This window comes from Equus asinus, chromosome 14 (genome assembly GCF_041296235.1).
Source record: "Equus asinus isolate D_3611 breed Donkey chromosome 14, EquAss-T2T_v2, whole genome shotgun sequence".
Classification (NCBI taxonomy): Eukaryota; Metazoa; Chordata; class Mammalia; order Perissodactyla; family Equidae; genus Equus; species Equus asinus.
The window spans coordinates 48379800-48407006 of record NC_091803.1 but is presented as its reverse complement, the minus strand read 5'-3'; the positions used below and the strand labels follow the sequence as shown (position 1 = coordinate 48407006).

At 54.1% G+C, this 27207-nt stretch overlaps 1 protein-coding gene across 2 annotated transcripts in view; it reads left to right on the top strand.

Annotated features, from left to right (window-relative positions):
- The window catches only part of CRAMP1 (cramped chromatin regulator homolog 1), a 64792-nt gene that overhangs the window by 31931 nt on the left and 5654 nt on the right, over positions 1-27207 (top strand). For both annotated transcript variants that reach the window (XM_044747249.2, XM_044747248.2), the window contains exons 7-20: positions 8715-8800; positions 9284-9407; positions 10474-10555; positions 11032-12198; positions 15241-15418; positions 17626-17807; positions 17901-17975; positions 20145-20226; positions 21630-21734; positions 21850-22028; positions 22750-22818; positions 23394-23625; positions 24512-24676; positions 26044-26189. In XM_044747249.2, coding sequence (XP_044603184.1) covers positions 8715-8800; positions 9284-9407; positions 10474-10555; positions 11032-12198; positions 15241-15418; positions 17626-17807; positions 17901-17975; positions 20145-20226; positions 21630-21734; positions 21850-22028; positions 22750-22818; positions 23394-23625; positions 24512-24676; positions 26044-26189 — 2872 coding nt within the window. The remainder of the gene's footprint in view (positions 1-8714; positions 8801-9283; positions 9408-10473; positions 10556-11031; positions 12199-15240; positions 15419-17625; positions 17808-17900; positions 17976-20144; positions 20227-21629; positions 21735-21849; positions 22029-22749; positions 22819-23393; positions 23626-24511; positions 24677-26043; positions 26190-27207) is intronic.

Here is a 27207-nt window from a genome sequence, read left to right as displayed (position 1 = left end):
AGAGAGTCTGGACACGTAACCCCCACCTCATCCCAGAACTCTCTTGGGGTGGTGGGTGCATAGGGCACCCTCACTTTCTACTTCATACATATTTTTTCTTACTTGAATATTTAAGAAGAATGTACTTTTGTCTGATCAGAAAAGAAAAATTCCGTATTGGGGAAAGATGTTCCTTTTTATTAGTTTTAAACTGGTATGATTAAGTTTTCTCTGTGGGAATATATGTATGAAAATGCATTTATCTGTATTTCTGGCAACAAAAATAGAATGCACGTGGCTTAAGCCTTGGTTGGGCCCGCCATGAGTGGGTGCTCTTGCCACCTGGTAGCAAAACTCTCTAGGAGCTTTCGGAGGGTTGTGGCGTGAGGGGGACCCTCCCCCAGTGCTGGCCTGGAGACCACAGGGGTCAAGGAGGGGTGGGAGCTGGTTCTAGTGCCGAGCCCGTGAGGCCCTGGGCCCGAGGATTATGCAGCTGAGGACTCGGCTCCCTCGGCTTCTGCTCCCTGTTCCCTCCAGGCCCCGTCGCTCTCTGATGTGGGGGGCTCAGTAGAGCTGCCAAAACTCAGCTGTGGGCAGCAGGCTGCAGCCTCACTGGGACAGCAGCCGCTCAGGAGGGGCGGGGCATTTAGTCACCCCTGAGTGACAAGCTCCCCCTTCTGCTGAGACTCAGAGCGCAGTCTGGCTGTCATGAGTCCTTCATGTGTGACTTGTCAGCACAGCGCTCCCCCCAGTGCTGTGGGTGCTCGCTCCTCCCAGCCCGTAGCTCTGGAAAGGTGTCCGCTCGGCCCCTGGCCTCGAGCACTTGGGCCAGGCCCTGCCCAGGGCTTGCTCAGTTGGGGCTCCAGGGACCCTCTGACAGATCTCGGACAGAGAAATGTTGATGCCAAGTGCCACCTGCTCCTCCTTTGCTCTGTCAGATGAGTGCCATACACAAAACCCTTTTGCATCTAAGAAGTAAGACGGCCGCTCTTTATCTCAGAAAACTTTTCCATGAGAGAGTTCAAATGTCAGAAAGGTTGAACGAATAGTACTGTGGACAGCTTTTTGCCCTTCACCTGGATTTACCAGTGGAAGCGCCGTCCCAAGTATGCGCTCACTTGCACCAGCCGTCGTCGGACGGAGAGGGCCATCGTATGTGTGTGCACATGCACGTGCGAGTGTGCAGGCGCATGTGTGTGATGTACTTGCTCTGTGGTGCTTTAGTTTCTCCTTCGCCCCTGCTAGACTGTGGACCTGTCTGTGGTCCGCGGTGCACACACTCTCAGTGAATGGTTTTGAGCAGGCACCTTTAGTATGTGCGTGTGGATTGCAGTGTCTAGTATATTCAACAAGACAAAACTTGGAGGCTGCACACAGAAAGTCACTGGACCTTTCTCCCTGCCTCCCAGCAGGGGTGCAGCCCACCAGGGTGACCGTGGTACCGAGGGCAGACGTGTGTTTGAATTCAGGCTTCAGCACTTAGGGGCTGGGTGGCCTGGGATGTGGGACCTGGCTTTTGCGGGTTTGTAGTCGCAGTGTGAGATTGAGGCTGGCCGCGTTGCCCTTACAGAGTAGCTGTGAGGTAAATAAGACAGAGTATGTGACAGGCAGGCCCAGTTCTGAGGGAGCCAGGGCTGAGGACGTATGGTTTCCCATGGCATACGCTCGTGCTGCCCAGTGTGCCGTGGGCGGGGGGGAGCTGGTTTAAGAAGAGATTCCTTCTAATCACACGAAACGCTCACATCCAAATCAAGGAACTTAGTCTAGATTGAAAGAAACTGAGGACACATGACAGCCGAATGCAGGGATAAGCCTTGGTTAGATCCTGGATCTTTAAAAAAAGAAAGAAAAACAGTTATAAAGGGTATTAAACGGACAACTGGGGAAATTTGCTTACGGACTTCACGATAGAGAAAGTGTTGGATCAAGGTTCAGTTTCTCCAGTAAGGTGGGGTCGTGGTCCATAGGAGGGCAGGAGATGCATGCCACAGCCCCCGGAGGTGACACGTTCTCTTGTCTGGAAGTGGCTCAGGTGGTTTGGCAAAGTGAAGGGCTAGGAGCAGGCTTGGGTCTTGGTTGTGTCCTTCATGGCCAACATGGTCCTTGGCACATGGGGGTGGCCCTGAGTTCCACATACTTGTGAACAATAGACTTGTGGGCGACAACATTTAGAACATGCCATGAAGGTAGCCATCACGCTGGTGCTATTTACAGATGTGCCGTCCACGATTCCACCAGGACCAGTGGGAAATGGAAGTGCAGCCTCCCCGTCTCCCTGGCTCCTCTGGCTCCTGTTGGTGAATTGCTGGCAGGTGGTAACCCTATTTGGGTTCTGGTCCCTGTGGTCTGCTCCACTCCCCATGTGCAGGGGTCACCGAAATGACATCAAGGGCATCCTGGAAGGTGGGCCTGTCAGCAAGGTGAAGATGATTAATTGTTCTTTTTCTTGGAGGCCAGTATTGAGACAGCTCCCATGGCCCTGGTACAGTAACTAGTGAAAAAGACTGAGGTGGCTAAGGGAAGCAGGTGTCAGCGTAGGCAGGGCCAGGGGAGCATTTGCTCATGTAACAAGGATTTCAGCAAATGGTGAGTGAAGTCAGCACCGACTCTTGGACAGAGTGTGCAGTGAGCCAACTGTTAGGAACCCGTCATGGGGCCTCACCTGGCTGCTCTGGGCTCGGCTGCCTCACCTGTTACATTATCCTCTCAGAGAGGTGCTGAGAGGCTTGAGAAAAGATTTGAGGCAGCAAGAGGTGCTGTGACAGCTCAGTGAAAAGATTTCTCTCCATGGCCATGGAGAGATCTGAGGCAGAAAGCTTGCGGCATAGCATGTTCATTCGTAAGTTCTAGAAGGACCCGAGTGCCCCCATGTGCCAGGCACAAGAATGGGCACTGGATATAGGTCGGTGGTAAAGCTGTGGCATGGCAGCTAATGCAAGTCAGTTGAACAGAGGTCATCTTTTTCGTGTGTGTGGGGGGGGGGAGCACGTACACTGTAAGTGTGATGAGTGTGACGATGGGACTAACGGTGCAGATGCTGCAAGTAATGGGAAGGGAACCTACATCGAGCGTCCAGGGAAGCCTTTCAGGAGGTGATGGCGTTTAGGCTAAGGTCTTGAAGGAGGTGAACCGGGGTGGCACAGAGTGGTAGGTGGGGCCAGGCCAGCAAACGGAAGGTACAAGGCAACAGTTGGTCTTGTGGGAGGAACCAAGGGATCGAGGTGGCTGGAGTGTCGGGGTCTGTAGGGGGAGTAGAAGAGCTGGGATGGTCAGGCCAGGTCCCTCTGTGCAGGCCGCATAGGAATCTGGGTGGTCTTTACAGAGTCTCGAGAAGCAGAAGGGTCCTCCGATCTGGGTGAAAGCATTTCTCTTGTTCCATGTGGACAGATTTGGCAGGGGGATACTCACATTGTTTTAAATTTCTAATATTTTTATTTTAGTTGTCTTTCAGTTGTGATGGCTTTATTTCTTTTTATTGAGGTAACACTGGTTTATAGCATTATATACATTTCAAGTGCACATCATTATGTTTTGATTTCTGTGTAGATCACATCATGTTCACACCCAGAGACTACCATCCATCACCACACACAGGTGCCTAGTCAACCCTGTCATCCTCCTCCCTCCACATTTCCCCTCTGGTAGCCACCAACCTAATCCCTGTCTCTGTGTGTTTGTACATTTCTAATGTGTTAATGTGTATCCTTTTTGCCTTTTGGTGTACAGTTCTGAGAGTTTTTTTTTTTTAACAGACTTTATTTTTTAGAGCTATGTTAGGTTTACAGGAGAATTGAGTAGTGAGTACAGAGGTTTCCCACATACCCCCTTCCTCTGTACACTTTCTCCTCATCATGACTATCTTGCATTAGATGATACATTTGTTACAATTGAGGAACCAACACTGATACATTATTATCCACTGAAGTCCATGGTTTGTTTAGGGTTCACTCTTGGTGTGTACATTCTGTGGGTTTTCACAAATACATAATGACCTGTGTCCACCATTACAGATCCTGCAGAATAGTGTCACTGCCCCAGAAATCCCCTGCTCCACGATTCATCCCTCTCTCCCCCGACTGCTGGCGGCCTCGAGTCTTGTACTGTCTCTATAGCTGCCTTTTCCAGAATGTCATTGAGTTGGCATCCTACAGCTGGGAGCCTTTTCAGACCAGCTTCTTTTGCTTGCAGTTCTGAGTTCTAACAAGTGTACAGAGTTGTGTATCACCCCAGTCAAGATGCAGAACGCTTCCATCACCCCTGGACTCGCTCGTGCTGCCCCTGTGTAGTCACCCCTGCCCAGTGCCCAGCCCCAGCAACCCCTGAGCCGCTCTCTGCCCCCTGTAGTTCTGCCTTTCCCAGAGTGTTATCTAAACCATTTGTGGCCTTCTGAGGTCGGCATCCTCCGCTCAGCAGTGTACACCTGAGATCCATGCACATGGCTGTGTGAATCCACAGTTCATGCCTTTTCCTGCAGAGGAGTGTCCCTGTGCCTCCAGATTTTTGTTTCATTTCACCTGGGCAAATCCCCAGGAGGAGGAGATGGTCGGTGTGTCCCTGACTCCATAGGGAACTGCCAAGCTGCCTTCCAGGCAGTGCCGGTTGCTCCCCGCAGGCCTCACCCTTGGTCTTCAGTTTGTCCGTCCTGTTGGGCCGCCATGGTGGATGTGAAGTGCTCTCTCGTTGTGGTTTTGATTTGCGTTTCCCTCATGACTAATGATGTTGAACATCTTTCTTGTGCATATTTACCATCGGTATATCTTTTTTGGTCAAGTGCCTATTCAAATTTTGTGCCCTTTGCTTATTATTCTAGACACAAGTGGTTTGTCAGACAGGTGGTTTACAAATATTTCCTCCCAGTCTGTGACTTGTCTTGTCCCTCTCTTTAGTGGTGTCTTTCATAGGGCAGAAGTTTTTAGCTTTGATGAAGTCCAATTTGTCATCTTTTTCTTTTATGGGTTGTACTTTCAGTGTTATATCTAAAAACTCTTTGCTTAACCCCAAGGTCACAAAGATGTTCTCTTATGTTTTCTTCTAGAAGTTTTGTCCTTTAACTTGAATCCATGACCGTTTTGAGTTAGTTTTTGTGAATGGTGTGCAGTTCACACTGAGGTTCCTTTTCCTGGCCCGTGGGTGTCCGGTTCTCCCAGCGCCATCTGTTGCCAGGACCGTCCTTGCTCCATTGGCTGCTTTTGCACCATTGCCTAAGGTCAATTAGCTATACTCAATGGCTCTATTTCTGGACTTTCCGTTCTGTTCCATTGATTTATTTGTCCATTCTTTCCCCAACAGACACCAGTTTTTAAGAAGAAAGCAAAAGCCTGTGAAGGTGAAACAGTTAGGGGGAAAATTAGTAAGATGCCTATAGGAAACTACTCCTTGATTTAAGACCGAAAAACGTTGAACATTTAACTAACTTCCCATCCATGCTTCTCATGTAGACCTTTTGCAACTAACTGTGAATCTCTTTTTGTTATAAAATTGTACGGTTAGATTAAGGAGTAAATGAACTGAGAAAAGCTTTAAAATTAAATCTTATTATGTTGGTCACAGACCCAGCAGAACGTAGCACATGCTTATTAGATTTATCAAGTAACTTTGTGGAGAAGAAAATAAATCTCTTATCAGAAAAGAAAGCCAGACCCCCGAGCACATGGAGGAATTACTCTGTTGCCTGTTTTGTCAAAGTGACACGCAGCAGAGGCTCAGCTAGAAGCCTCTGTGTTGTTGTGGTCCATCAGAGCTCAAGTGATGGTCTTTCTACAGACGGGACCTCTTAAACCCCTATGCCCTGGGGAAGCCCTGGCCCTGCCTGACTTTCAGCTTCAGTGCCAGTGTGGGGACACCCATGTCCCGGGGGGCCCGGGCCTGAGAGGCCTTCTCCCTGCAAGCTTGAGCATCACGCTCTACCTTGTGCAGGCTCCAGCCTGAGGCTGCTGATGGGGCTTCTGCTGGAGAGAGAAGGAAAGGGATTGTCATCTCAGAATGGTGACCTAGTCATAAAAAAAGGGGTTACGCAATTTCACTTTAAAAAAAAGGAGGGGCCGGCCCCATGGCTGAGTGGTTAAGTTCCCCTGCTCCCCTTCACCGGCCCAGGGTTTCACCGGTTCGAATCCTGGGCGCGGACGTGGCACTACTCATCAAGCCATGCTGAGGCGGCATCCCACATGCCACAACTGGAAGGACCTACAACTAAAAGAAATACATGGTTATGTTCTAGGGGGCTTTGGGGAGGGAAAAAAAAAAGGAAGTCACAAAATAGCAGTTTAACGGAAAATGCGATCGTCCTACCCACAGGTGCCATGTGACAGGGCTCCTCCCACTCTTTGGGTCATGCTGGCTGCCCTTGTGTTTTGTTGGAGCAGATGGAACCAAAGGCGATGAGCAGGAAGTCCACCTGTTCCCAGAGCCTGTCACTGGTGATGTTGTTTAAGAATGGACTCAGTGCTGAATTACTGCTTTTCTAAAATGTCCCTCCCAGTCCCCTCCTGCAGTCTGCTCCAGCATCGTCGGTACATGCCGAGGAGCACTTTGCTGCCCCTACTTCCCCTGGGTTAAGGTGGTTAAGACTCAAGCATTTGGTCTCAGTAGACCATCTAGTTGTTCCATGCAGACTCTTATCCTCTGTGAATCACCCCTTCTGACAGAATGGAGGGGGAGCTGGCTTCCTGGGGTCTTCTTGCCTCTTTAGCCAGGCTCCCCACATCTCACTTCTGCTCCATGGTCTCCTGTGTTTGATTCTCAGCACAGAAAGGGCTCAGTTGGTACTTGGGTGGGTGGGTGGATGGATGGATGGATGGATGGAAGGGCGGATGGATGGGTGGACGGATGAGTAGATGGATGGGTGGTTGGATAGGTCGATGGATGGGTGGGTGGGTGGACAGAAGGAACTGCAGCTGCCACAGATGAGTTGTGCTGGAATCCTTGAGCCTTCTGTACTGACTGTACCCAGCTGTTAGTCCTGTCCCCCGTAAGACCTCCCTGTTTGAATTGTAAACACTTGCTTAAAGCCCTACAGGCTTTGGGGGCGATATTAAAATCCGCTGCTTAGGAAATTGAGACCATGGGGCTGAAATTAGAGCTGTTCCCTTCTAGGAAGGAGGGGTGTGCAGCTTTGTTTTCTGAGCTGGAAGCTGTGGAGGTCACTCTTCTGTCTGCCGGGCGCCGACTGGCTTCTCCATCATGTGCATGCACTCGAGACTGCTTGTGTTAGTCAGCATCGGGAGTTGTCGAGAGAGTCCCTCCTCTGCAGTGTTCCATTTGAGACCATTGCTTGCATTCTGATCTCCGATTTTAGGCAATGTTATTGTAGAATAACACTTTTTAAAAGTATACGAGTTATATATGAATGCATTCTTATAAACATGTCGAACAATACAAATGTGTGTAAAACGTAAGACCCCCAGCCATCCTGTCCACCCCAGCCCACCCTCCTTCCCCAAAATAACCACTTGCATGTGTATTCTTAGGGGATTTATGTGCATAAATGTGCAGATACAAATCTAAATACATACAGATGTAAATATGTGTATTTTTTCATATCTGCAGAATCACACCATGTACATTCTGTAACCTTTTTCACTGAATGTTTTTAGAAAGTGAGTAGTAAGCACAGAAGCAGTTGTCTCACCGAAGAACTCACGGCTAAGGGTCAGTCAGTCAGAAAAGTTGTCTGAAACAGTCGTAAAAATCATATCCACGGACCTTAAACCTTCCGTAAAACACAAACCTGCAGCTGTTCACCGACCATCGGGTGGCTGGCCAAGGCCTTTCTTTGCTTAGGGTTCACTCCTCAGCGTTCTGTGTTTTTTTATCTCAGAAGCTCTGGCATCATGCATCATTGCGATCTCCCCTTCTCAAGCGGAGCAGGAACGCAGGGGCCCACAGCAGGGGGCCTGCAGGGTTCTTCCAGGTCGCCCCAGTCTTTCCACTGTCTTGCCCACACTTAATATGACTGCCATTTTTTAACACAACCTACCTTTATTGAGTATATTTCTAAAGCATTTCAAGTGTGTATTTTAGAAGGAACTTTTTTTGAAGCTTTTGTATTCATTTCATTAGCTACGTAGTATTTATATAATTCTAGTATTGTATAAATTGGTGCCACAGCAGTATTCAGATGGAGTGTCCACTGCAGCTGTGACAGACAGATTTGGGGCAGGCCTCACCTGCAGGTCAGTCGTGGGGAGCACAAGAACATGGACCCCCATGCCCACTGGCTGTGAGTGCCCCATAGTCCCAGCCCCGCTTGTGTTGTTTACTGAGGGACTGGGGGTCGCTGACATGGAGAGGCAGTCACCCACAGGTGGGTTGAGAGCTTTGACTTTCCAGGGGCCCTGAGGAGGAGGAGGAGAGAAGGGTGGGCCGTGTGACAGGGGCTCCAGTGCCCTGGCCCTTCCAGGGAATGGCACAGCAGCTGGTGCAGTGCCCGTCACCAGGAAGGAGGGTAGAGCGTGTTCCCTTTGCATGTGAGGTGTGGTCGGGAAATGAGTGGGATATCCAGAGTCACAGCGATGTCTCTGTTAGGCTCATCTTCCCGCTGTCCTGGGAGCTCCATGGGACGGTGTGGGGGTCCCTGGCCAGGCTGAGAGTGAACCCTGGAGACCAGGGTGGGTGCTCAGCCAGGCCCTCGCCACTCTGAGCTCCGTGTGTGTGGACAGGCTGGCTCTGCGTACTGTGCTGGGCAGGGAGCATCTGGTCATTTAGAGGCCTCAGTGTATCTTTAAAACTCTTCCCAGGGCCACCACGGTACGCTACAAAGGGAGAAACCTGCGGATCAAAGCCCCCATGTGCCGAGCCCTGAAGAAGCTCTGTGACCCAGATGGTAAGTACCAGTGGGCTGGGTGGGCTCCGGGGGGCACTCTGTTCTGGGCTCCATTTAGCGATGGATAGGCTGAGCTGGAAATGTCTCTGCTGCAGTGGCTCTGTGTCCAAGCCTGCTGAGTCCCCTGGGCAGCTCCTGGGTTCAGAACTGCTTGTCACAGCAATGTGTCCGCTCTGTAAATCAAGTTGAGCTTAGAAGACACAGCAGTGTTCAGACAGAGTGTCAGCTGGTGTCAGGAGCGAGTCTCTCATGGCCTTTCGTGGCTTGGCGTGTGGCCCTGGCTTTGCAGATGCAGGAGCAGCCACGTTGGCGTCCCCCTTTTAGAGCGGGAGCCTCACCAGGCTTCTCCGCCAGCCTTGCTTTCACTCACAAGGCCGTGTGCCCACAGCTCCTCTTGGGTTCTGTTAGTTGTCTGGGCCGTTGCTTTGTGTTCTGCATCACAGTCCATCTGTGCTAGGCTCTCACGGCTCTTTCCTGTCATAGGCTTGAGTGATGAAGAGGACCAGAAACCAGTGCGCCTGCCCCTGAAAGTCCCAGTAGAGCTGCAGCCGCGGAACAACCATGCCTGGGCCCGAGTGCAGAGGCTGGCCCAGAACCCGAGGCTCAGGTAACCTGGCCCTCAGCATGTGCGGGGCAGCCAGCCGCAAAGGACAAGCAGCGGATTCACCCCAGTGCTCTGACATCACCTGAGCATGGCGGTGGGGTGACGCACTGCCATCAGGGTCCTAAGACTTTGGGGGCCCTGGAAGCACGGAGTGATGGTTCCCCACCTGCGCCAGGATCTCGCAGGCTGAGGGCGGGATGTGAAAGAACGTCGTGGTTAGCAGGTTGATGGCTACAGAATCTGTCACCCTAAGCCCTTTTCCATTCCTCTCTTACCGTCTCCCTGAGAGTTTGTGTCTGATTTATGGGCACGGCACCACTGTGGATGTGGATCATTTTCCATTTACACGTTTTTTTTGACTGAGGTAAAATTCACATTACATAGAATTAATCACTAGCCATTTTAAGGTGTCTGATACAGGGGCATTGGGTACCTTCACAGTGTTGTGCAACCATTGCCTCTGTCTAGTTCCAGAACATTTTCATCACCCCAAAAGGAAACCCCATACCCACTAAACAGTTGCTCCCCACCCCCTCTGCTGAGCAACCACCAATCACCTTTCTGTCTATGGATTTGCCGGTTCTGGACATTTCACGTAAACAGGATCCAACACTATGTGGTCCTTTCTGTCTGGCTTCTCTCGGTGAGCGGGATGTTTTCGAGATTCATCCATGTAGCACAGTGTCAGGACTTCATTCTTTCCGTATGTATTTTTATTTTCTTGGGATTAATTAAGGCTGGCCAGTCCCACCCTTCTGGAACCCAAAAGGAGGCAGTAGAAGGGATGGTGGGTTGTACCAAGGTCTGTGGCCTGGTTGAGACCTCGTACTGTAAGGGGTACATGGGCTCCCTCATTTTTCTTGCAGCTTCATGTGAGTGTCCACTTCTCTCTGTTTGAAGGGTTGTTTTTCAGGAAAGGAGTCAGTGGCGCTCTTGGGACCTCACGGCTCCAGCCCCTTCCTGGTGCCTCTTCTGAGACCATCTTGCTGCCGGCAGCCTCCAGGGGCTCTTCAGAAGGTTCTCTCCCTGTGTGGCAACCTCCTTTTTCCTGTCTCTTGTTTCTCTATAGGATGATCGTGGAGCTCCATCGAAAGGTCTCCAGCCTCATCGAGTTCTTGAAGCAGAAGTGGGCACTCCATGAAGTGCGAATTGTATCTTTTTCCTACTAAAGCAACACCCCCAAGCTCTGCAGCACTGGCTGCCTAAGGATGGGGTCTCGCCTCTCAGTCCTGGGATAGCAGCGGGCCCCGGGGATGGCAGCTGTGCCAGGAGATGGTGTAGAACTGGGACTGAAGCCTGCAGCCTGTCGTCCTTGGTTTTGAGTAGGAGCCCCTTTCTGACCTACTTGTAGTGTTAGAACTCTGTCGCAGCAGCCCTCCATGCTGCACCCGGCCACTGTCTGGCCCATGTGGTATGGCCGAAGCATCCCTGCCAGCAGGTTGAGCAGAATGACTAAGGACTGCCCCATACTTCTTCCTGTCCTTGCCTGGCTCCCAATCCCCAGCTAGAAGGTGTATGTCAGGTGTGAAGTTCCTGAAGAAGGAGTGCCCGGCTCATAATTTCCCCAAGGCTCAGTGGTGCCAGGGGGCTCATGCTGCTACGGGTGGTTCCTTGACAGTGCGTTCAGAGGAAGACACTTGAGGAGCGGCAGCTACAGGACTCGTTCACAGAGCCGTTGCAGGAGAAGGTGGCGCTGCACCTCTTCCCAGGAGAGAACTGCACGCTGACGCCGCTGCCTGGAGTGGCCCGCGTGGTGCACTCCAAGGCCTTCTGCACGGTGCACTGGCAGGAGGGCGGCCGGTGCAAGCAGAGTGCCAAGGATGCCCACACGCTGCCTCCAGCCCAGATCCTGGGCATCCAGAGCGGGCAGGGCACAGCCAGAGGCCAGGTCAAGTGCCCACGGGGTGGCGCTGAGGGCAGGGTCGGGGGACGGCCCCCTCCCTCCACCGATGCTTCGCAGAGCTCTGGAGAGAGTTCTCCTGAAAGTGCCCCTGGGGAGGGTGCTGTTCCGAGCCTCAGCAGCCCAGAGGCTCCTGACAGGCTTTCCTCTGGGGCCCAGGACACTGGGGGACGGCTTGAGAAGACCCCTGTGGTCACTCCTGCAGAGGGAGGGGACGGCCCTGCCCAAGAGCCCGGGGCTGTGACATGTGCCTGCAGCCAGCTCCCAGAGCTGGAGGATGAGCTATCCCTCCTGGACCCCTTCCCCCGCTACATGAAGTCCTGTCAGGACCTCATCATCCCCGAGCAGTGCCGCTGCGCGGACTCACGGCCCTCGGGACGCGCCTCCCCAGAGACTCGTGTCCCCAGCAGTGCGGATACGGGCGACCTCGCCCGGGCCAGGGCACCGTCCCCCATCCGCGCCCCGCCTGGCCCAGAGCCTCAGCCCAGCCCCGGGCTCCAGCCGGATGTTTGCACTAAAGACTCGGCAGATGCACCTGTAGAGGAGCCCCAGGAGCAGGTGAGCTCCTCGGACCCTCCGCCACCTCAGGGACAGCCTGCTGCCAGGCCTCTGAAGGATGTCCCTGCCAGCCGGCTGGCCCAGCAGCTCCGTGAGGAGGGCTGGAACCTACAGACCTCCGAAAGCCTCACGCTGGCCGAAGTCTACCTCATGATGGGCAAGCCGAACAAGCTGCAGTTGGAATATGACTGGCTGGCTGTGCTGGGCCCAGAGGGCCAGGCCCCTGGCGGGCAGGCCCAGGGCCCCCGCACCGGCTCCCCACCCACCACCCTCCACAAGCAGCGCCTCCTCAGCTGCCTCCTGAAGCTCATCTCTACCGAAGTCAACCCCAGGCTGGTAAGTGTGGGTCGGGGCCTGACCCTCCAGGCACCTGAGGCACCCAGGCCCGGCCAGAGAGCTCTCAGCTGGGCAGTGAGTGTCCAGAGGGGAGGCCTGGCCCTGTGGCAGGTGGCCAGGCTCCTTGGGGAAGGGAAGAGGCAGGATCCAGATGAGCAGGGAGGCAGAGGTTCTTCACAGGCCGCTTTTCCTTCCCTTGAGCTGGGCTCCACGGATTACCTGATCAGGGCCTCAGCTCGCTGCCTGGCAGGACTCTGTCCTATGGGGCCCACACGGGCTCCAAAGACAACAGCTGATAGGCCATACCTATTGGCCTTGCGGGGCTCCCGTGATTCTGCTGAGCCCTGAGCATGCAGGCCAAGGGGACGGTGCACAGAGCCGAGGTAGCAGACACAGCCAGGAGCCAAGCTGGAATGGGGCTTTATCTAAGTGTCAGGAGCGTTGCAGGTTTCAGTAGAAAGAATGACAAGGTCAAGTTTGCAATTTAAAGGCTGTCCTGGGAGGACGGTGGTGGCACAGCCTCGATGGAGGGAGTGGAGGTGGGAGGGGACAGAGGGCATGATAGTGCTGTGGGCTGTGCCTGGGAGACTAGGAGCAGCTGTCCAGGAGGTGGCTAGTTGAAATGGTCTGGAGCTCCTCAGGAGGCTCCATGGAGTGTGGGTGGTCCCTGAGCCCAGGGAGTGGCTGCAATGGCCCAGAGAGAGGAAGGCCACACAAGGTGTGCCTGGGCCGTGGCCCATGACCCGCGCGGGGAAGCTGGTCAGCAGAGCCCGTAGATGGGGCAGACAGTGCTGCCACCGAGAAAGTCTAATAGGCTCTTCTGGGCCCAGGAGAGCAAAGTCCTCAGGCCGCTGGATCCTGAAATAGCAGGGCACGCAGTGTTTCCAAGTGTGCGAGTTCACAGGTTCCTGGAGGAACAGCTGAGGGAGCTGAACACGGGGGCCGCAGGGGAGTGGGGCTCGGGGCCAGGACAGGCTGCAGGCTCACTGGGGGCCCATCAGTGCCGATCCATGTTCAGAACAGTGCCAGGTGCGCCCACGTCACTGCTGGGAGACACGCACCATGAGTCCCGCTTTCCCTGGGCAGACTGCGCTGTCTGTGAATTTGTTCTCCTGCCTCAGTTCTCCACATGCCTCTCCCATGGGCTCCTCTCTTGCGGTCCCAGCGCACCCCTATGCGGGCTTGCCATGAGGCGCTCTGGAGAGCACGTGGTGAGGTGAACAAATGCCGCGTAGGAGAGATGCTCTCGCAGGGACAGGTGGGAATTGGCTGAAGGCTGCAGAGGCCGGTAAGGCGAGGCCTGGGGGTGAACGGTGGCCTTTGGGTTTAGCGGTGTGGAGGTGACCTGCAGGCAGGCCTGGGCAATATTGGGGTGACCAGACAGAGATGATGAGTTTGAAAAGCTTTTCAAGTTTGGCTTTTGGGGGGGTCAGGAGAGGAGAGACATGAGCATGTCGAGAACCCTGGGGAAGAAGGCCAGGCTAGGCTGGCTCCTGAGAAGGCTGGAGGCAGCGCGAAACACCGGGATCTGGAACGCGGCCGAGGTCCTGGCCTGGGCCTCAGCTGGAAGAGGGGAATGGAGCAGGTCGGAAATGTTACTGTGGAGAATGAAGAGCAGGGTGCTCAGAGCTGTGGTTCCTGAAGTGGGGTCCCTGGCCAGCAGCCTCAGCGTCACCTGGGAACTTGTTAGAGATGCAGGTTCTTGGGGAGCAGCAGGCGTGTTTTGACATGCTCCCCCAGCCAGGTGATTCTGGAGCTGCTTAGGTGTGACAACCACTGGCGGGAAGCTGAGAATGGGGACCTTGAATTGGAGACGGCCGGCCGGGTCCTGTGTGTTCCCTCCTGCTGCAGGGCGTAGAGAGCTGACAAGCAAGTACAGCAGGCAGCCCGAGCCCCAGGGGAGTCGGGACCCTGGCACGAGGCTGGCTGGGCACTCAGTTGGGTGGTTGGATAGCGAGATTAAATAAGCTAAGGAGGAAGGACACAGAGGTGGGACCCATGGAAAGGAGAAGGTGGGTCAGGCCTGGGGGCTCTGGGGCCGGGGAGGGACAGGAAGACCCTTGGGGAGTGGGCTCCATGATTCCACGAAAAGGTTGCCCCAGGCCTTGGGAGTCGTGGCTGGGGGAGAAGAAGGAGGAGGATGTGTGGTGAAGTCGGCAGGGTGACAACAGAGATGGGGTGGAAGGGGGTGTCTCTGTGATAGGGCCCCCAGGACTCGGCAGCAGCCTGGCTGGTTGAGGCAGTGGCCTCAGGCGGGGGCCTACGAAACCCCTGAGGTTGGGGTTTTGACTCAGCAGAGGGTTCTTCAGCTGTGATTGTGCTTAATTCTAGAAATTAAATCTGTATTTCCTTCCTCTGACTCACAATTGGAGGCAGCCATCGCGGTCGCCTTAGGCCAGCTTTTTAAAAACGGGAGTTACTGGGGCCGGCCCGGTGGTGCAGCGGTTAAGTTTGCACGTTCCACTTCTCTGCGGTGTAGGGTTTGCCAGTTTGGATCCCGGGTGTGGACATGGCACCGCTTGGCAAAAGCCATGCTGTGGTAGGCGTCCCACGTATAAAAAGTAGAGGAAGATGGGCAGGATGTTAGCTCAGGGCCAGTCTTCCTCGGCAAAAAGAGGAGGATTGGCAGGTTAGCTCAGGACTAATCTTCCTCAAAAAAAACAAAAAATGGGAGTTACTGTCACTTGCCCTTCAGCGTCCCCTTCTGGCAGCTTGAGCACTTCCCAAGCAGGCAGAAACCCCGCTGCCTTCACACGTCCCTCCTGTCACTCCTGTCCGTGCCAGCTGCGGGCGGTGGAGACAAAGGTTTCAGGAGGGGAGCAGTTGTTTCCCTGGGTACCTACCTGACTGTGGGTTTAAAACTGGCACGCTGCCAGTGATGTGGGTGCTGCTGACCTTTGCTGTCCTGGAAATGTGATCTCTGAGCCCTTTGCTGTCCCTCTGAACTCCAGGGAATTCCTGTACCTTCTGTTCTGGGGCTCTCACTCTAGAACCATTGTTCACGTGCTGTTTGGCCGTTGTTTCGGCCCATTTCTGTCCCAGGCTCCAGAAGCGAGCGCCGGCTCCACGGCTTCAGTGCGGCCCACCCAGGAGGAGCAGTCGACGACCCCCCCAGGCAAGGTGGTGACCATCAGCTCCCGGAGCCCCCGCTGCCCTCGAAACCAGTCTGCCCTTCGCAACGGCAAGACCTTCTCCCCCAACTCGGCAGCTTGCTCCTCAGGTGGGGCTCAGGGGCGGCCGTGCTGGGCGCCTCGCTGGGCAGTTGGGGCTGTGTGAGAGCAGAGGGCACAGGGGTACCTGAGGCCTGGCCCCGCTCCATCAACCACAGTCCAATGCACAGGGTGAAGGTACAGAAATCACCACCTCCTCACGTGGAGGGTGAGCACAGGCCCTGCCACAAAGGCTTTGGGGTCCTGGGACGCAGGAGTCGCCAGGAGGGGGGAACACTGCCCGTTGGGTCACATTGGAGGATCTTTCTTTGTGAGGTTAGCAGAATCCTCCATAACACACTGAGTCAGGGACTTAAAGCCTGAGAAAGGCTGGTGCTTTCTGAACCATATAGAGACTGTTTTTTCTTTACACCTAAAATACTGGAATGAAAAAGGCTTCAGTTAAGGGATTCCCCAGATGTTTAATGTAGGCGTTGGAAAGAAAAATGGGCCCACCTTCCAGCCCACCATGTTCCTTTTCCCCAGTTGTATCCAGGGAGTAAATTCAGGGCCCTCCACTGGGTCACTTGGTACGTCAAACCCCAGGGTAAACATGACCCTGAAGTATCAACTTTACTTGTGTAGTATTTTAACATAATATCGTCACGACTAGAATCATGAATTCTGCATAAATTTTAAAGGTGGAATAAGAAACGCGCATGCATTCTGGGGCCCTGCCCCGCATGCCCCTGGTGTGAGTCCACCCTGGATGCATCCGAGCCTGGCTCTTTCCTGCACCCAGCAAGGTCCTGCAGCTCTTCCTGGGACTGACCTGATGAGAGGGGGGCGGCAGGGCCTGATGACTGGTGCGTCCTTGTGTCATGTGCCCTGAAGGCCTCCACCCCAGGCTCAGAGGGCGCTGAAATGGCCCGCATAGGCGGGTGTCCTCGCCGCAGAACTGCGGCCATCCTGGGTGTCTTGAGTGTCCCACGCTGGCCAGGGTGTCTGCAGTGATGACTGGGGTGTCATTCAAGAGGCATCCCGCCTCTGCTGTCCTCTGAGCTAGACGCTGCCCTAAAACCTGCAGTCACGTTTTGGCTGAACAGACCAGTGTCCTGGTGTGCAGACGATTCAGAGAATGTCACTAGCCATGTTTTCTCTAACTTTCCGCGTTGTAAGTAGCCTGCCTGTTAAATGCTTGCAGATCCGTTTCCTGAGAGTACTTGGTGTGGCCGTTGAGAAAGCTGAGGCTGCTGTGCTGTCAGGCTCCCACCTCCTGCAGATCCTATCTTTGGTTTTGCTCCCCACCTTTATGCTGTCTCCTTGCTGTGGCTCCTGAAGAGCGCAGCAGCAAACTGAATCATTGTCCTTACCCGTAAAGGCACATCCGTTACTCATTTCCCAGTGGCTAGCTGGTAGATTGTATAGTCTTTTCCTGCCTTCCACTCTGTTTTTAAAACTCTGTTTTACTCTGTATACTTTGATAGCCATCCTCTTTCTGAGTCGAGGATGCTTCTAGTCCATTGCACCTGCAATGCTGGGATTCAAACTAGTGCTTAGAAGACCTGGTCTCCACACTCCTTGTCAGTTTAATCTCACAGATTTGCAAATAGGGAGAAGGGACCTTTTCCTACCATGAACTGAGGGTGCTTTGCAGCAGCACCTACAATAATGAAAACAGCTAGCAGAGTCCCAAAATCGCAGTTCCTGAATAAATTTTTTCTGTCCCTCTATGTCTGAGTCTGTTGTTTGTACAACTAGAGATTTGGGCCAGGGATCAGCAAGCTACTGTCCATAGCCTGCTTGTAAATAAAGTTTTATTGGCACGTAGCTGTGCTCATTGGTTCATATGTTCCTGGCTGCTTTTGTGCTACAGCTGCAGAGCTGAGTTCAGCAGATTGTAAGGCCCATAAAGCGGACATTTATTCTGTGGCCCTCTATAGACAAAGTTTGCTGACCTCTGATGATGTCTGGAAGGTTCTTCTAGCTCTTTGAAGTCTTTGAAGGTGTATGTGCCCTTCCCGCTGAGGATCAAAGTGGTAAAGTGCCTTTATACGATGAGGAAGAGCTATGATCTGGTCATAGTAGAAACTAGATTTCAGGGAGAAAGATAGAAAAGCAGATTTTTATGGGACTAAGATATAGGAAATTCCTTTAAAGGAAACTGAATAGGCTGTCCAGAATTCCTTTCTGATTTTCCTCCAGGCAGAACTCCGTTCTTACAGGAGGTGTTGCTGGGTGAGTGTAGTTGAGTTCACTCTCCCTTCTCCTTGTCTAGGTTTGAGAAACCCTCCAAGACCCCTCTTGGTGGCCGGTCCCTCCAGTACAGGAAGCAGTGACTCAGATGGCGGCCTTTTTGCTGTCCCAACAACTCTGCCACCCAACAGCCGACACGGGAAGCTCTTCTCTCCCAGTAAAGAAACAGAATTGACTTTCCGTCAGCATCTGAACTCCATCAGCGTAAGTGCGGGGACCACACTGCCCCTGCTAGCCGGGAGCAACCCTGTGTTTGTGAGAAAACACTCTCAGGGGTCGGGCGCTGTTTTCCTACAGATGCAGTCGGATTTCTTCTTGCCAAAGCCCAGAAAGTTGAGGAACCGGCACCTGCGGAAACCGTTGGTGGTCCAGGTCAGGAGCCCCATTCAAGTCTGCATGTGCTTGGCCTCGAGGGCAGGCCTCGCCCAGCTCTCCTACTGTCCCAGCTGGTTGTGTCTCATGTCTCAGGTTTTCATATGAAATGGGGAACCCCTGCCCCTTCCTTCCTTCTTATGAATAGGATAAATAAGGCAATAATAGCGGCCCTAACAGTACCTAAAAACAAAGATAATCTTTGTACAACATGAAAACTGCTTGCAAAAAAGACAAAGTTCTGGGGATTCAAGTCCCAGCAATGTCCCAGATTGGGATATATTTGAGGACTCTTAGAACATCTATTTATAAATATGTAGTCAGTGAAGCAGTTGGCGAGGTCTGTGGATTGGCCAGAGGCCAGACCTTTCCTGAGCCCATAATGAACGCAGAGAGGACCCGCAGATGCCTTCTGCAGACCAGAGGGGAGATCCAGGGAGCGAGAGGCACACGGGAAAGGGGGCATTTTTATTTGGCATAGAAAAGATAAGAGGGGTGAAGCTGGAATTCTGAAATGACTGTGGGCTTAGGAATATATGAATGTGTATTGTTTTTCGATTAATGCATAAATCTCCTTTTGTTAGAGTCTTAGAAATCTCTTCCTCTCTTGAGATTAATTTATTTAGACATGAGGGCTTGCAGACAGGTCTTAGGAAGGAAGATGTATCCTAAATCCCAAGTGTTTGTTGTGCAGACTAACTTAGTGTTAAAGTGTTTAATCTCAGTACCTGGGGAAGGGCGTTAATCCTCCGCCTTAGAAGTGGGAAACGCTCCCTGACTCAGTGGGAGCTCCGTGGCTTTTTGGTCCAGGGTCGCAAACCAGGTCACCCACGTGGCCTGCCAGTTTTGTTTTGTTTTGTTTTTTACCAGCTTTTTTGCGATGTAATTCCCATACCATGAGGCTCACCCATTTGAAGTGTACACGTCAGTGGTTTTTAGCGTAGTCACAGGCTTGTGCAGCCAACACCACCGTCTAATCCCAGAACATTTTCCTCGCTCCCAAAACCCATCACCTGCCTTACCCCCTCCCCCAGCCTCTGGCCCCCGTTCATCCACTGTCTGTCTCTGTGGATTTGCCTGTTCTGGGAATTTCACACAAATGGAATCCTACAATACGTGGTCTTTTAAATTTACTGTTTCCATAAAAAGTTTCATTGGCACACGGCCATGGTGATTATTTCCCTGCTGTCCACGGCTGCTTTCACACCACGGGGTGGAGTTGAGTGGCTGCGACAGAGACCGATGGCCCCAAAGCCTAAACTCTTTCCCACCTGGCCCTGTCAGAAAGTGTGTGCTTGGAGCAGAGCTGGCACAGAAAGTCCGCAGCTCCTCGCCTTGTTAACGGCTCACCTGCTTACCTGATGGCCCTTCTCTCGAGTTTGTGACCCCAGAAGTACCTCCTCTGTGCTCTGTGCTGGCACCTTGGGACACCTCTGAGGGGCACGAAGATGTCCTTCCTGCCTTAGCAGAGAACACGGCAGTGCACCCAGAGCCAGAAATGCCTCGTGACACTTTTGGGTTGACAGATACTTTCTGTGAATGTTTCATCTCAACAACGGACATTTTCAGCAATTAATGCGATTGATGTACTGTGCTGTAGTCGTCACACTGGACCTCACCTACTCAGACACAGGAGCCCTGGGCAGATAAACACGGAGGCCTGCGCACTGGGACCATGGGATGGCATGGGATGGCATGGGATGGGGCGCCTCGTGCCTTTAGCCTGTCTGTGTTACAAGCAGCAGCTTTATTTTCTTTACCCCAAATGTGAGAAGGCCCGGAGTAAGGGGGTATCTCTCCTAACAGTCACATCCAGTGGTTATAAACAGATTCCTATGACTAATTGCATTCCAGCCACATTTGGAAGAATGTTCTGGACTAATGGTGGATCATTCTGACATTCCTCCAGTCTTCCCTGGGGAAGGTGTGATCCTCTCGGTCTTCTCAGAGAGGACCCAGTGTTCAGGGCCGTGGGGGCCACAAGACATGGCTGCCTCAGATTGTCCCCAGTGCCCTTGTTTCATCAGCTCTAGAACCAGAACCCCCATCTGGTCACACTCAGCTCCCCTTATCTGGAATATTCCTTTACAACCTAGCACTTGTTTCCTGAGTGATTTTTGGTGTTGGAGTCTTTTCGTCACCTGATTCTTGCCAATTTTCCCTCCACAGAGAACACTGCTTCCTAGACCGTCTGAAAACCAGTCCCATAATGTCTGCTCCTTCTCCATCCTGTCGAATTCCTCTGTAACTGGTAAGCACTGGAGGCTTCTCGGAGTAGCCTTTCTCTCCTACCTGCATTTGGCCTCGTCTTTGAGAATGACAGGTGTTGGAGTCCACAGCTCTCTGAGTGACATTTCAAGCATTCCTTTGTCCATTCTGTCAACAAACACTGTGTGCCCCTGTGCTGGGCCCCGGCCGCGGGGCGAGTGGGCGTGGGCCTCTGACAGGTGGTGTGCAGGCAGCTTCCTGCAGAGGTGGGCTCAGGCGGCTCTGCATGGATGCTTTGCTGCGTTCAACTTAGGGAAGCATCTATCTGTGATGTGTGGTCAGGCGTTTTACAGAATAGACATGATCTTGGGACATCCAGCTCATGCTTTCGGAAGTCTATAAGTTCAGGAGGGCTGTGGCTCTTTGCAGTGAATTTGCTTATATGGTGAGAGTTGTTGAGTGAAAGACATGCTCCATCACCTATCTTTCAAATCAGTCTTGATTTTCACATTTCAGATTTACTTACTGAAAGATCCATACAGCTGTCGATTGTTTTTTCTCATACCTATTTTTCTATTTATTTTTTTTGTGAGGAAGATTGTCACTGAGCTAACATCTGTGCCAGTCTTCCTCTATTTTATGTGAGATGCTGCCACAGCGTGGCTTGATGAATGATGCTAGGTCTGTGCCTGGGATCTGAATCTGCAAACCCTGGGGCTGCTGAAACGGAGTGCGCGAGCTTAACCACTGCGCCCCTGGCCAGCCCTCATGCTTACTTTTCAGCTGTAGAAAGCCTAGTAGGAAAAAGCCACATTGCAGAGACAGAATCTTGGTCCAAGATTTTTTTTTTTTTTTTTTGAGGAAGATTAACCCTGAGCTAACTGCTGCCAATCCTCCTCTTTTTGCCGAGGAGGACTGGTCCTGAGCTAACATCCATACCCATCTTCCTCTACTCTATATGTGGGACGCCTGCCACAGAATGGGTTTTGCCAAGCAGTGCCTGACTGTACCTGCGATCTGAACTGGTGAACCCTGGGCCGCTGAGAAGCGGACCATGCGAACTTAACCGCTGCGCCACTGGGCTGGCCCTTTGGTCCAAGATTCTTGCTCTGACCGCCGAGACGAGCCTGTAGCTCAGCTCAAGTGCTTGTCACCCTTAAAGGGCCATTCCCACAGGATGACAGTGGTGAACGCAGCCTTTCAGCAGCCCCCAGGCAGCGCAGTGGTGTTGCAGTCACGGGTATCAGAGCTTTCTCCCCTTCCTGGGCCTGTTTGACCTCTGATTTCCCCAAGTTAGCAAGTGTCTGGGATGTTTAGTGGTGTCTGACTTGCCTCAGCTTCTGTGATCCCGACTGCGGCTGTGAAGGGATCCTGCAGCCCCTTTGTTTGCTGGGAGGGCATGGGCGAATGGGGTCGATGCATCTGCTTCTGCTCTTTTCCTCCCAGGGAGAGGCTCGTTCCGGCCCATCCAGTCCTCCCTGACCAAAGCAGCTCTGTCTCGGCCAATCGTGCCCAAGGTCCTTCCACCCCAGGCTACAGGCCACCTGGCCAGTAAGTTTCTGTGACCGGCGTGGTGGCAGTTCCTAAGGCTGTGCCCATGAGCCCTCTGGGGCAGGTTTCGGGACCCCAGCAGAGCTCAGGTTTGGAATGTTGTTTCCTTTGCCAGGCGCTATCGACTTAGCAGCTCAGAGTGCCGGCATCATCCCTGGGAGCCCCCTGCCTGTCCTGGACGCCGAGGGTCTGCCTGGCATCTCTCCACTGTCTGCAGATGAGGTCACAGCTGCTGCCTCGGGGCGGGACTCCACTGGAACCCACCCCAACGGAGACCCCCTCCCCGCCGTGCGGGTGAGTGTGTTTAGAAGGGCTTCCCCGAGTCCCCATCAGCTTCTGGGACAGATCACTCACCCTCCAGAGGGCTGGGAGCCAAGGCCAGGGGGCTGAGGTCTTGCTTGACTCCAGTTCTGCCTCAGGAAGGGAAGGTCCTAAGGGGCCCAAGGAGAGTCACTGAACCAGGGGGCTGTGGTATTAGCGAGTGCCATGTGGTCCAGAGGGAAGACCACAGAAGGAGGCAGAGCGGGGACAGGTTTGCTGTGTGACAGTGGAGAATCCCAAATCCTGAACTAAGTCAGGTGCGGAGATCTGTCTTTTGGCAGATGGAGCTTTGTCTGAGAAGGGCTTTAACCGCGTCAGCCGACTGCACACCGGTGGCTCCCTGGCCGTGCTCGTCTCCACTCTCCCGCACTCCGGTGTCTTTCTCTGGCTCCACGCTCAGTGCTGCCTGAGGATGGCACAGTAGGCCTCTTGCCGGCACTTGCGCTGGCTCTCAATTGACAAGGAGTCTGAAGTGCGGGGCCCAGTGGCCCACACTCTGAAAGCAGTGAAGTTTCTTGTGCTCACAGGGAGAGTTTCCAGCCTAGACCGCGATGGTCTCCTGGGCCTCTGGCTGGTAGGAGGCCAGTGGGGCAGAGCAACTCTTCTCTTGGGAGTTTAGTGGCTGGCGAGCGCTTGGGCAGAGTTCTGGCGCGTGGTGTATAGGGGCTCACCGGCATTCCTGGTGTTCTTATAGGGCACGAGCGACCCATTCATCAGTGTCGCCTCAAGGCCTGAGCAGGAGCCGGTGACGGACGGTTTCCAGGTATGGTTCTGTTGGCTGCTGAGCAAGTAGCTGCCCCAGGACCCTCTCCAATGCCAGTTAGCACCCTCACAGTCCTGCTGGCCAGCCTCATACGTGGCAGGAACACATGGACAGCTTTGATGCCCAGCAACTCTGTCCTTCTACCCACCTTGCCTAGATGGAGGAGCATTCGTCTCCCATCTCACGCCTTCCTCCCCTGTCTGCAAGGCTAGCTGATTCAGACGCAGTTCTGGAAGGACTAAGTTTTCTGGGCCAAGGGGGTGGAGGTCGTCAGCTGGTAGAGCTCCCTGGCACTCACCCTCCGCCCGGGTGTTACCATGTGTCCTGCCGGCAGTGGAAGCAGATCTAGGCCACCCTGGCCTGGCCTTCCAACTCTCCCATCCCTGGAGCACTTTCAGAAGTAAATTCCCTGAGTGTGTTTCTTACTGAGATGGATGAGGTGCCTGCTGGGGCCATCACCTCTCTGTTGACTTGCCATCGCTTGGTCACTGCCTCCTCGGGCTGAGGCTGATTTTTCATTGCTTTGTACCAATTGATTGATCTGTTGTCTCTCAACAATACCTGTCTCCCACCAGGGTTCGCCTGTTCTCTCCTTATCTGAGCTGTCCAAGCCTCCTCTCCACAACGGGCTCTCCACACCTCTGCCCTCGTCGGAGGGCTCCAGCACCCGGCTCTCTCCGCCCAACGTCTCTGCTCTGCTGGACATTTCCCTGCCTGGCCCCCCCGAGGACGTGCTCTCACAGGGGGAGCCTGCCACGCAGATCAGTGACTCCATCATCGAGATTGCCATCAGCTCTGGCCAGTATGGTAAGGAAGAGGATGCCCCTGCACACCCGTCCTGGAGTCAGTTCCCCATCAGGAGGGGCGATCCAGACTTCCTCTTGGGGGCCTGAATATTTGCCAGCCTTGCTGGGAGTGTTCCGTTCAGCTCTCATTGTTGCATATGGAGTGTCTGCCACCTACGTGGTGCTGCCCGGCCTCGGCAGGGGCAGTGCAGGTGGATGAGGTCAGACAGGACCTGCGGCTGTTCATGGTGCTGGGGCTGCTCCTGGCCCCGAGAGACAGACAGAGCACGGGCCCGCAGGACCTATCCAGCCCAGGGATCAGATGGGGCATTTTCCTTGTTGGTTCTGGATCTGGGTGGATGCCACAGGTTTTGCGGGTTCTTGGAGAGGGTTGGGCTGGTACCTATGGGGTATTGGCTCCACCAGCTCTTGGGACAGTGTGGTGGAAGCAGTGGCACAGTTGGTGCTCACTAGTGTGATTCAGGCCATGGATTCAGACAGAGCTGAGTTCACAGCCTGACAGACATGGCCGTGGGCAGGTCACTGACTTGTTTGAGCCTTACTTTCCTGAGCAGTGGCCTGGCACTAGCGTGCACCTCCCAGGGCTGTTGTCTGCTGTGTGAGGGGTTTAGGTGAGGCGCTCAGCACCAGGCCTGGCTCCGTCAGTGATGGCTGCTCCGTCAGTCATGGTTATTTGCCAAGATGTGCATGTCCTTGCTTGGGAAGTCCCCTCTGTAGACCAGCACTGTTCACCCTCTCTGGGGGCCCCAGCAGGGTCCAGGGTCTCCCAGGTTCACTGCGCACAGCCATGCCAGCCCACTGCCCCAGTGCCTTCTGGGTGGCAGGTTGGGGAAGTGGGTTGCCATTCGCCCCACATGGTGTCTCTGACACAGGGTTTTGGTTGACAGGTGAAGGAGTCCCTCTTTCTCCAGCAAAACTGAATGGCAGTGACAGTTCCAAGAGTCTTCCCTCCCCGTCCAGCAGCCCCCAGCCAGACTGGATTGCCTCCCCCACCCACGACCCCCAGTGGTGCCCCAGTGACCCCACGGACTCGTCGCTCAGCAGCTTGTTTGGTGCGTATCTGGAGGGCACCCGGCTCCTCGTCTCAGAGGAGCAGGGGACGAGCAGGGCTCCACAGCATCACCTTCGGTGGCTGGAGTCTGGATTCTCCGTGCTCCTCAGCAGAACTCCCACGAGAACTATTTGCTAGCTTTTTCAGGGTTTATTTTTTTCTGCATCACTAACATGGAAAAATGCCCAGATCTCTAGTGTGCAGCCCCCCCCGCGCCCACCTCCCCACACAGCCCCCCCACGTGCCCACCTCCCCACATGGCCCCCCACATCCACCTCCCCACACGGCCCCCCGCATCCACCTCCCCACATGGCCCCCCCCCCGGCGCCCACCTCCCCACACGGCCCCTCGCATCCACCTCCCCACACGGCCCCCCCGCACCCACCTCCCCACACGGCCCCCCGCATCCACCTCCCCACACGGCCCCCCGCATCCACCTCCCCGCACAGCACCCCCCCGTGCCCACCTCCCCACACAGCCCCCCGCACAGCCCCCCCTGCACCCACCTCCCCGCATGGCCCCCCGCATCCTCTCCAGTCTCCCCAGTATCCTGACCCAACCCCGCTAGGCCCTGCTGCTGGGGACAGGGTAGAAGGAATTGGCTCTCTGTGCTCTTAGCTCCGCTCTCCCTGTTCTCAGTAAAGTATTCTGCAGTGGATGTTCCCACTGTCCTATGGCATGTTGGAACAAATTGGAACATTCACAGGATGTGTTCATCCTTGTTGGGCACCAGGTGTTCATGTGGCAGGAAGGGGGTGTTAGGGAAAGACCCAGGGGTTGTTAGGCCTCCATTTTCTGTGTAGGAGGAGCTCCTGTGGCACATCTGGGATCCATGTGCTCTGCATTTTGAGAGAGTAGCTGGCACGTGGTCATTGGCACTGCCTGCCCCAGAGGCGGGTGTGCTGTACTCATGACGAGCCCAGTTAGCCTTGTGTGTTGGTGCCACACTCTACAGCCCAGAACGATGGGGGCTCTGGTCTGGGTGGTGTGGGGAAGCCAGCGCTTGATGGGTATTTCCTGTGAGAGACGTCACATAGAACAGTGCAGATGTCTGCACAGTCAAATATAAATCATGAAAAATTGGAAACCACCTTATATGGAGGTGGGGGTGGTGACCAGACAGCAGAGCACTGTGGAACCCCTGGAAGAATTAGGCACACTTACATGTGCCGCACAGGGCACTCTCCAAGGCTCGCCACAGGAGAAAAGCCAGGTGGAGCATAGGGACTTCCATCCGCAGCACCATGCATGAGCGTGTGGTGGGTGCCCGGAAGGGGCCTGGCGTGGCCACCCCAGCCCTCAGGATCCTCCCCTTGGACTGGTCCAGACCAAGCCGGTCTCAGAGCATTTTCCTCCTCCTCTTGGCAGCGAGCTTCATCTCCCCAGAGAAGAGCCGGAAGATGTTGCCAACTCCCGTCGGGACCAACAGTGGCACCTCCCTGCTGGGCCCCAGCCTGCTGGATGGAAACTCACGAGACTCATTTGTGTCCAGGTCCCTGGCCGATGTCGCAGAGGTAAGCACACAACCTTGCGCCTGGACTGGACTGCCGGCCCACTTCTGGAGGTTGCCAGATTTCTCTGGCAGACATGTTTGGTTATTAAGAACAGCTTGTCAAGACTTAAACATCAGGAGATAGCACATACAGATCCAGTTCTCTGACTTCTCCTGAGAAGGGAAGCTCTGGTGACACTGGGCCAGCATTTGTTCTCATGTGGCAGCAAATGACAGACTAAGTAACAGCTGAGCCCTAAAGGCATCAGAACCCAGGAAGCCCTGGTGTCAGGGTTGACCAAGGGCTCTGCAGGCAGCCGGAGCGTGCTTTGGATCTCATTCTGTGCTTTACCTGCGCGTGGCCTCGGACAGGCACCACTGCTGTGCACTGCTTTGGCTTCCTGATCCACTGCGGCCATTTGTGGAGAAGGAAGTGGCGGTTGGTGGTGGTTGTGTCATGAGAGCTACCACCTGACAGTAGGGGACCTCGAGCAGTGTCTCCCTGTGTCTTCACTCGTTTCCGCCACCCAGCTGAGCTGGGGAAGTGGGTTCTGCAGAAAGGCACAGATGCCCGTGTGGGCTCCTCCTATGGTCGGGGTGATGATAGTAGGAGTCACATTATGGCAGACCCTTGATGTGGAGGCAAGGCTCAGTTCATGACCATCATCCATTGACCCGAAGGCCCCTCTTTTCTTTGGCCAGGGTTTCGGCTCTTGTAGTCACCCAGGCCTCCATGCCACAGGTGAGTGGTGGCTGTGGGCACGTGCGGCTTGAGGGATGAGTGCTTGTTGAGGGAGTGAAGCTGGGTACATTCAACTGTAACGCAAGCACAAAGTAACAGGTGCTTGTGCTATAAAACAGGAGAGATTAGACAGAGGAGAGAATTCTAAATCTAGAATGCCACTCGGCTGGGCTCAGTCCTTTGTTAAAGGCCTGGAGCAGCATTTCCCACGTCCTGGTTCCCGGGGAGGTTGAGTGTTCGTGGGTATCCCTCAAGGCTTTTATAATCAGGGGCTTGAGGGAGGTCTGGATCAAACAGA